Source organism: Dreissena polymorpha, chromosome 2 (assembly GCF_020536995.1).
Source record: "Dreissena polymorpha isolate Duluth1 chromosome 2, UMN_Dpol_1.0, whole genome shotgun sequence".
In the NCBI taxonomy this organism is placed as follows: domain Eukaryota; kingdom Metazoa; phylum Mollusca; class Bivalvia; order Myida; family Dreissenidae; genus Dreissena; species Dreissena polymorpha.
The window spans coordinates 68,300,634-68,311,211 of record NC_068356.1 but is presented as its reverse complement, the minus strand read 5'-3'; the positions used below and the strand labels follow the sequence as shown (position 1 = coordinate 68,311,211).

Genomic DNA, 10,578 nt, shown 5'->3' with positions numbered 1-10,578 from the left:
CTAGTATCAGATTCAACTTAACAAACAATTTGATTACCAGGCGTAGAACTTGTCGGCGCTATGAATACGTCTAATATACAAGATATTCCTTCACGTAAAAAGAGCAGGCTTTTACAGATTATTTCATTGGTTCTGGGTGCGTAGCTGTTTGATTATTAGAAAAAAAACAGGAAACTATCACAGATACTTATTTAATATAACGGTAATCCCCTCCCCGCGGTTATCTACTAAGAATACCCAGATATATTACAAAACGATCTGGCAGTGCTACTCTCTATTTTCAATTTCCAGATGTAAAAATGTGTGTGCGTCTTGCATTTTGTTATATTAGAACTGTGTATATAATTTTATTCCAGAATAAGAATTAGCTGGTGTCGTATGTTTCTATACTTGCTAATAAAAATAAATATACATGTAGAGCTATATATCTTAACGCCAAATGTTCACATATGAAAAAGTTCTGTTTTAATGCTATTGTTTAAATCCGAAGAAAAAACTAAGATCTTAGTTTAAAATGCAAAGAAGAAGAATGGTTTACAGACGGTTTTCGCGCGAACAATTACGTGCCTGTTATAAACGTGACGTCATATCCGCATGCATTGCCGTAAAGAATGGGCGGTACACAATCGAAACTCGCACCGAACAAGGATGGCGATTCCGACATAAATGAACCACTTGTCTCGAACAAGTTCGAATTGAAAACAAATAAAAAAGATGGTTCCAAAAACTATAAAATTAAATCGTCGTTTACGGAGACGGAAAATCTTATCTCAAACAATGGGAGCCCAGCAAAACCAAAACCAGCGCGATGCAAGTTCTTTAAGCTGGTTAACCGTTCTTACGACGTCGATGCAAATTGGTCAGACGGCCCGGCAGATAATATTGCCACGAAAGATTTAGAGCTACTACCGGAAGTTGAATTACCGAAGCTGGATTCGATGCGTTACACGCGGCACTTGGCAGACGACACTTGCAGAGGGAAATGGAAACAGGCGGGGGACGCTGGGTGTTTATCTACAGATGTGATCAGTATGTGGTGTACGCTAGTGTATTTTTAAAAGATTTATTCCCCGTGCAGGCTATTCTGGATACATTTTTTAGTATAAATTATGTCATACTATACTTTGATTGTGCAATATTTCAGTAAAATACACTTTGTATATCAATCGCTTAATATGAGGTCATTGTTTCCTTGAAGTTTTTGGAATAATTTCATGATAATAATTTTGTTGTTTGATTACTGTACGGAAGAGAACCGACTAGATCTACACTGTATAAACCGTTGCATACTGACTTATCATAACTGTGATAAAGAAAACCGTATTCATTTATTAACATGTTCATTTTAGCTCTCAATTATTTTCTCTAGTCAAATGAGTCAGTAAACTCATTTTTTAAATGGTATTTCAAAAAAAACCCATATATTTTCGTGTATTAAAAAAGTTAAGAAAATAAAATAATAAATATAAAACAGAATTAAACCAGTTACGAGATACAAATGATACTTTTATCATTTTTTTTTCTTAAGAAAAAACAAAGCATTATAACCAAGGCGAGGGCTTCAATGTAGAACTGGACGACCATCGACCACCAAGCGTTCATACGCCACTCCGATTCTTGGTGAATAAATCTCACGACTTCAGAATCAATGTGAGTAACTAGGATAAAAACTTAAAAAAAAATCTGAGTAGATTCAGTAGAACCATCTTCATCCAAACAGCTTTACACGTCTACTTTTTCAGATTGGTTTAAGTTTCGTTCGAGCGCTATTATTTTTGGGATGTAGTATATTGATGCAAAAACTGCTTACCACCTACTGAATATATTGAATATGTGTTTCAGTGTCCAAAGGTAAACAGAAGTGCAAATTCGTCAACTGAACTCATAAGATTAAAACACGCATTAAAAATTGTTTAACTGTATACATTAACATATTATACAACTGTACGTTTTAGGACTACACGTGTCAAGAGAAATGCATGATGGCCGAAATAATGCGGCAAAACATCCTGGACGAACGCGTTGCCAAGGCGGCCATCTGTGACCAGAGGCGCGAGGAGGCCGCTCTCAGACGACAGCAGTTGCTGGCAGAGGAAAAAGAGCGCCAAAACCAGAAAATGAAGAACGCACATCCGGCGGCAGCGGAACAAGAAAGGAGGTTACAAATTCTGACGCAGAATACGAAAAGGGCCCGCGTGGCAGCGTTGAAAAAGAATCCAAACATATAAACAACGTAGTAAACAATATGGTTGAACTCAAAGTTTTTCTGCTAACAATCATAACCATAGCAAATGTAAACAATCTTGGTTCTTCAAGCGACGTCAGTTGGATTTGTGAGACCTTAGTGGGGTTTTCAAGGAAAACAATCACATCACTAATATTGTGTTTGTAAGCTTAAAACTACACGGTATTACATTTATGTTTCTGAAATGGATCTTTTGTTTGCAATCTTTTCACTTTTATTTTGTTTGTAATTCTGCAAATGCTTACGGGTACTTTCATAGGTCGCACATGTTTCCTAAACCAAGTTCAGACATACTTATTCATGTTTGACCACGACAATTAATTGATCGTGTCGTGTACTGATCTTCTCAAAAGATATTTACTTTGGGCGGGCCGGTGTACGCGTGTCTATTTGTTCTGTCTGTAACCGACTTTACGTAAGAAAAAGGTAGTAGTTTTTGGGCTGCGCATGGACCAATAAAGAAATGAGCTGCGTTCTGTGAAACTGGGCTAATCAGGTACAAAACTTTCCGCTTTTATAGATTTTTTCCTTTAAAGTCTTTTTTTTATCGAAAATCTAGTTTAAGCGGGAAGTGTTCTCCCGGATGAGCCTGAGCTCAATTTTCACAGAACGCGGCTTAATAAATGCTGTGAGTATGATTGGAATCAGGATCTCTTTTGGATTTTGGTTTGAAAGAGTTGCCTGAAGTCGAGGGAGGTAACCATTTACCAGAATACAATTATATTGTAATAAGAGGTTACCTATCTTGGAGGATGTCTTTCTCTCATAATACAATTTAAGTGAAGACGAACAGTGAACCTTCCGTCTTTGTCAGTTTGTTTTATGTCGTATGTGCAGTGTTTGGACATACTTCGATTTGACGATGAAACGTTGTGCTATAACTACTGAGTTATAAAACCCATAATTTCGCAAGTCTTGGTTGACGAGAATCCGCAGGTCAATGAATCCACATGTCAATGAATCCACTTTTCAATGAATCCAATGGTCAATGAATCCAATGGTCAATGAATCAACCGGTCAATGAATCCACTGGTCAACGAACCAAATGGTCAATGAATCCAATGGTCAATGATTCAACCGGTCAATTGATGAATTCAGGCACGTGTTGAAGAAGAAGAATCTTATTGAAACAGACCTGTTCAACGAGTTCATTAACATAAAGTTTGTGCATAAACTCCTTTAAGGAATGCCTATCATACTGGCATTTCTACGTTTCTGCTTAACCTATTGTAACCAGGTTTTAATCTGCATCGTGTTTACATTGTATGCACAAACGCGTGCGATATCTTTTTATTGCATTAGCGCCGATTTCAAACGCTCTTTATAGGGTTGAATCTGAACTCTGTCATTGACCCCGTGCAGTTGTTAAATGCAAAACTATTAGATGAAATCAATAGATATGGAGTTTCGATTATTCGCATTAAACCGATTTAAATTAAACGGACTGGTAACAATACATGCATGTAGACAAGCTTGTTATTAATCACAGTTGAAAGGTTGTAGATAGGGAAAACAGTTACATGTTAACATATCAGGGGTAGCTATGTTATGTAGCAATTCAATCACCAAATATGTTATTTTTTTGTTCTGCATGGGCTTTTTGGCGTTAAAGATATCTGATTACTGAAACAAGTAGATGTTTGGAAACAGGATGATTATGATGTTGTTAATATTGCTGTTGTTAATAATGATGATGATTAATAGTGATGATGATGATGATGATGATGACGATGATGATGATGAGGATGATGTTGATGATGTTGCTGCTGCTGCTGCTGATGATGATGACGATATTGGTGGTTGTGGTGGTGATGATAATGATGATGATGATGATGATGATGATGATGATGATGATGCTGATGATGATGATGACGACGATGATGATGAAGAGGAGGAGGCGGAAGGCGACGACGACAACGACGACATTGATGATATGATGATGATGGGGGTGGTGGTGATGCGTTTTCCACTAAAACACAGTGTAGATATTTAACGTATTTGATTTTGCATAAAACGCATGCATTAAATGTATTCAACTTGTCAGATATATCCCACAATGACCTAGATCCATGACCTAAAATTATGTTTTGCGAAGTGTACTAATATAAAAACTTCGATAGGAATTGCATATCAATAAGCAGTCATAAATCTGGCATTGAATTATATCCCCACTTAATACCTCTTCCTATAATCTATAATAATCATATACGTGAAGTATCTATGGCATAACCCGAGCAAGCCATATTACACCGCAGTTATTTATGACAAATTCTTTTGTCGACTTACGTACAATGTATAAATTAGCGTCATTGAAAACGGATTTAAGTAACATACGCTTTAATTATGATACTTAAATAAGTTTTAGGCAGGTTGTATTTTTGAAATGTTCCCCTTGCACGTATAGACTGAATGAATGCGTTTAAATAACAGATTAAATGTTGAAAGAGTCTGTGATCTGATTGTAATGCAATCAAGTGAAGACCCTTTGGCCCATATGAGCACACCATTTTAAGCTTACAATCAAGCATAGGCTAAGGCTCATGAAAAAATACTTTATTCGTATGTTCGCAACTATGCTAGCTTTGCAAGTATCTTTCTCACGTATGTACGCCTTTACGTAATTGTAATTCAATTAAATCGTATGTATCAAAATGCTAATAAATAACAGTTATGATGATGGAGGTTTTCGGTTTTTGAATATGAAGCATTTAAAGATTAGTTATTTACCGGAACAAAATCGAAACCCACACAATGTGAAAACATGCTACCAACTCTTTATACATTTTTTAAATGTAAAACAGGACATATATTACTTCATGAAATTGGACAAAATTCACCACTCGTGTGTTACCACTGTGCAAGCTTTGCTGGTAACTCACTCATGTATCTTATTTCAATTTAATCGCTTGTATCAAACACCCTTTAATAATGCTCAATTTGTCACTGTCGGCCCAGGTACTACTTAAATGTACCCTGGGTACTCTTACTTATGCTACAATGAACCACGGGTACAGAAAATAAGCTTAAAGGCAACCGGCCACACAACGGGGTACCACGGGTTATTTTACGTCACCCAGGTACTTTTGAATACAACATGAGCCAACAGTGGCTACTCGAGCTAAAGTAATAGTTATGGTGATGGAGATTTTCACTTTAAGAAAGTTAATAATTAAAACATTAGTCATCTACAGAAACAAAATAATGAAACCCCTTGAATATGAACACATTTCTACCAACGAGAAATAATAACAATAAAATGTATAAAACAAGACGTATGTATTATGAATATTCATAAATCTGTTAAAAATCTTGCAGACATTTCTTTGTTTACTTAAAACATATTTATTTCATGCATCAACATGTAATATAAGACTCGAAACGGCAAATTACAATGTAAATTAATAATAATACATGTAATGAGAGTCACTCTATGAACACGGGGCTTAATGCATGTGCGTAAAGTGTCGGCACAGAATTGCCTGTGTTTTCCGCATAGGCTTGTCAGGGACGACACTTTCAGCCCAAGATTTTCGTTGAAAAATGAAAAGAAACTTTCTTAACGTGAAAATCTGGGACGCCATTTTACGCACATGCATTAAGCCCGGTTTTTCCAGAGTGACGTTCTTATGTTACACAAGAACATAGAATGTAAATTTATGAAATGAAAAACAAATTGCCGGTTTTTTAAACGTTTTTGTCGCATCAAATTCTTTATTGTGTACAGTGTACAGTGTTCAATGTTATTATGTTTTACCGCTGTATGCTATTTAGAGTTACTGGACTAATCTTGGAAGTAATTTACCAATAGAGACAAGTAATCCATGGTTGTCATTTTCATAATTAATTCTGTTTGATTTGTGTACGCGTTAACACTAAGCAATTAACAAACTAAAGAACAACTGTAATATATCTATGTCCCATAAGTGTTTATAGTAAACGCCATGTGAATATACACTCACATGGGAGGAACGGAAACGACAGATTTCAAAACCGATACGTGTCGAAGAAAAAGAAAGTCCGTTCGCAAAATATGCATGACATACAACTTTTGTGTCTCAAATGAAAGGTTGATTAAAATCTGGAGCATGTCATGAATAACAAGCAGATTCATAGGTTACCACGTGTTAAAAATGAAATAAATTATTAATCAAATGTATATACAGTGTACACCCAAATCACGCGCGGTCACGTGTTGTCGACAAAGCCCACGTGCGTCCGTGCACGTGGCTCTCGTGTAACGTTGGTTTCGAGAGATTCCGCGAGATCTCGGGAATGAAGCGTCTTTGGACGGCCCTGAAGTACCGTGGTAAAGTCCGTACTAGTTTTAGGAAACGACACCTGTCGGGCACTATACCGGATCCGTTTGGAAATTGAAAGTTCACTTGACAAGTCCGTATGATTGCCAGCATGGTTTCCATTGCCATTGCAATTAACGATTTCAAGTTTAAAGCTAGCACCAGGGTTTGCATCCGTCGGGTCATCGAACCCGTTTCCGCGCCGGAAATGTGCGACACCATTGGTGTTGAATGGCGGCATTGATTTCATAGTTGCGTTAGATTTACCCGACCACGTCGGCGTTCGTCTCGTGCTCGAAAACATCGTGTCAGACGGTTTACACGCAGTCCCTTTGAACAGTCGCGAACTATTTCTAGAAAACGTCTGCTGACTTCGCAACGAGCTAGGGGTCGCCACGTTAATCGCTCTCGGCGTCTGTGTCCAGGGTCTGTTGTCCCGATCCCGTTCCCTTGACAACGGCGACTCTACGAAGGTGGTGCTGTGATTCAAGTTGTCCTCGCCGGCGTTCGTAACCGGCTTGGGGAAGTATCTTCCCGGCACGCGGAGTCCGCGCTGGAACGCGGGCCTCGTGGGTAGCCCGTCTCGTTTCAAGCGCTTTACAATTTTGCTTGTTTTGTGTTTTCCCGACAGGTCGTCGGTTGAGTGCGTCAGGAGACCGCTCCCCGGGAAACTGACCGTCTTCGTGACCGCCAATGCATCCCGACCCGCCTCACCAGGCTTCATGCTAGCGTCCGAAATGTTTAAGTCCGGTACTGAGCGAAAGGAACTGTCGTCTAATTCCCCTTCATGGTGAGAGATCACATAGGTTCGAAACACTTTTTGAGGTCCGAACAGTTTCAATAAAAGTGACAGCGGCAAAGGTTTAATTCCTCTTTCCAGTTTCGTTGCCGAGACTTTGTTGTATGTGTCGCGAAATTTTCGCCAATCTAAGTTGTTCTTTCGAAAGCCGTTCTCTGCCAGATCGATATTAAACAGGTCTGGCATAATGCTCCACAATTGACCTGCTTAAAACTGTAATGGGTTTAGTAGAACTTTGATTTAATCGAGAGTTTAACTGCACAGTAAATCAGTGTATATTTATTAAACTTCGTGAAGTTAAATCTTCGTCCAGTTTATTTTCTGTTGTACTATAATACCGAAACTCTCATCAATTCATTATACATAATTAATTTACGAGAAAACAATTACGCAACCATTTCCGATGAAAATAAAAAAACACTTAAAATGTCCCAATTTAGAAATCAGTTTCCAATTCACAAAAGGCATCATACCATAATACCCATGTTCACAGTCCAACTTAACAGATATATATCCCGATCGATAGCGCTAAAATCTTGTTTACTCTCCTGTCCCGTAAATAAAACATATGTGTGTACATCTTAATGAGGATAACCGATGGATTAGACAATCGGCAATAATTAAATTATATCTGACACATGCACACACGTAAATATCGTGTTCTTTCTTGGCACTGTAACGACGCGTAACACATAGTTTAGTCAGTGGTTCAATCAATCATCGAATTTGTTAAAACATCTATAACTAATCGGCGACTTAATCACCCGTTGGTGGTTCGGTTGGTCGGGATAGTCGAAGTGTCTATCTTGGCTAATCCGCCAATAGTGTATAACATACCCGCACAAGTCTGATTATGTGTGTTACGTGCTTGTCAATGATCAATTAGCAATGATGTTTGCCAATTTTCTGTCAAACGAACGCTGAAAGAATGAACTCAGAGAATCGACCGAGTGTATGTTTTGTGCAGTGTGATATCGCGTTATATCATAAATTCATCATTTTGCCACATGAAAGTCGTGGAACTTTAAGTTCACTTACTGATATGTTCGTTAAATACTTGATCCTGGCGGCTGTCTGCTATGAAGTTGTAAATATTTACTGCGTATTCCGTGTGAACGTTCTATATTTAAAGTGTTAACTTGAATCATAAAATATCTGTCAATATCAAAAAGCTTGTTGTAGACACATGTGCTTCCACACAAAACATTAAATTCGTATTCATACATACAAAATAGACTAAGACTTTATTTAACTGAAGTTAAAAAAACTAATTTAACAAATCAAAATGCACCGACAACCTAAAATTAATGTCAATCTACGATGCTATAATAACTCATTAGATAGACCAGTTGTATTTTTGAAAAGTAAGAAAACTAGAAAAAATCTTCATATTAGTTCATTATACAATGCTAGACAAACTGAGTGCACTAACTGTTGTGTTAATGCTACTTAAGATTTCGCGGTATGCATGCAGTTTTTAAAAACATGAAACCGGCAGATTGTATGTGGTATTATGCTGATGTCATTCTTTAACGCCCTAAACATATAAAGAACGTTACATGAAGATATTTAATCGCATTGTATTTTAATACCACATTCAACTACTATCGAGTACCGATGGTAAATGGACTACCGAGTGCTTGTTTTGTTCAACGCCACAACGATAACGAACGTAAATGGCACGACGTTCAATGGCCTTTTAATAAATTAAGGCTTTTAAGTATTGCATTTTATAGCAAAACAATCTGTTAACGATATTTTCATTAAATAGTCTCCCTAAGAAGTGTTAAATGTTCATCTCACCCATATAAACGCTGTACATTATTTAATTACGTATATGAACACGTACACATGCTCGTTTCAATTAAAGTTATTGAAATGAAAAATACGCATTTTTAACTACGAAACATTATCAAATTATGCATATGACCTCCCGATTTGAAAAAAAAATGTCATCGTGTGTAAGAACATATTAACGCGGACATCAAAATTTTAAATAATGCACCTGCTGATTGAAATTAGTAAACAGATATAACAAAATAATCGACACTTTTCAAATTCCCGAGATGAAGTTTTGTTCGAGTTTCCTCATTTGATTAAAGGGGTCGAGAACGAGGCAGGCGATTTTGAAGCTGTAATTGACTATTAAAGAGCACCCAAAAAGTTCAGAGGATAAAATATTCAGTAAAAATATATATATATATTTTTTAATTTATCTTTAGACATTTGACAGTTGACGAACATTTTTGTATAGTTGGAAATGTTTCCGAAATGATTTAAAAAAAAACAAACCAAAAATAGCTGACGATCACAAGAAACCTGAAAAAATCATATAAGATAATATATACATTGATTGTCAATGTAACTTGATTGTTACTCATTTCATTTAGCGTTACATGATAAGTGCACAAAATCAAAAACAAGGCAAGTTTTGTACCCACGGGTCGGGTAAGTTTGGTAAGTAAGTATAATGGTTTTTTCTTGATCTAAACCTTTTTGGCTCAATTCGGGAAACTCTCATATAGTTGTTAAGAGAACAACTCGCGATCACACACAAGGCGTCAAACACATACGTTCGTAAATAAACAAAAGCTTGTCACAGTAATGCCAAAACCCCGCCGAAATGTGTTTGCTTGTATGACAACATTTGTTTTAGAGAGTAGAATACTATTTTTAAAACAAATAAAGGGAGATAATTCATTATGCTCCGGACAAAAATTTACTTTGAAATTAAATAAAGGGAGATAATTCAAACACTAAGGTAGATAGAGTTATGGTTTTTAGTCACTGCACTTCTCCTACTTGCCATCTGTTTATATTTCAAGTTTCAAGTAAATCCCTTCAGTAGATTTAGAGGTATGCTCCGGACAAAAATTTACTTTAAAATTATATAAAAGGGGAGATAATTCAAAAACTAAGGTAGATAAAGTTATGGTTCTTGGTCACTGCACTTCTCTTGTTGCCATCTGTTTATATTTCAAGTTTCAAGTAAATCCCTTTAGTAGATTTAGAGTTATGCTCCGGACAAAAATTTACTTTCAAGTTATATAAAAAGTGAGATAATTCAAAAACTAAGGTAGATAGAGTTATGGCTCTTATTCACTGCACTTTTCCTACTTGCCATCTGTTTATATGTCAAGTTTCAAGTAAATCCCTTCAGTAGATTTAGAGTTATGCTCCGGACAAAAATTAACTTTAAAATTATATAAAAGGGGAGCTAATTCAAAAACAAAGGTTAC

General features: G+C 36.6%; 1 protein-coding gene and 1 long non-coding RNA gene across 2 annotated transcripts in view; both read left to right on the top strand.

Moving 5' to 3' along the window:
- The window catches only part of LOC127867465 (uncharacterized), a 136,818-nt gene that overhangs the window by 43,736 nt on the left and 82,504 nt on the right, over positions 1 to 10,578 (top strand). The window lies entirely within an intron of this gene.
- On the top strand, positions 576 to 2,434 carry LOC127867462 (uncharacterized). The gene is made up of 3 exons (XM_052408624.1): positions 576 to 1,029; positions 1,529 to 1,650; positions 1,956 to 2,434. The coding sequence occupies exons 1-3, from the start codon at positions 612 to 614 to the stop codon at positions 2,226 to 2,228; spliced, it is 813 nt and encodes a 270-aa protein (XP_052264584.1). The 5' UTR covers positions 576 to 611; the 3' UTR covers positions 2,229 to 2,434.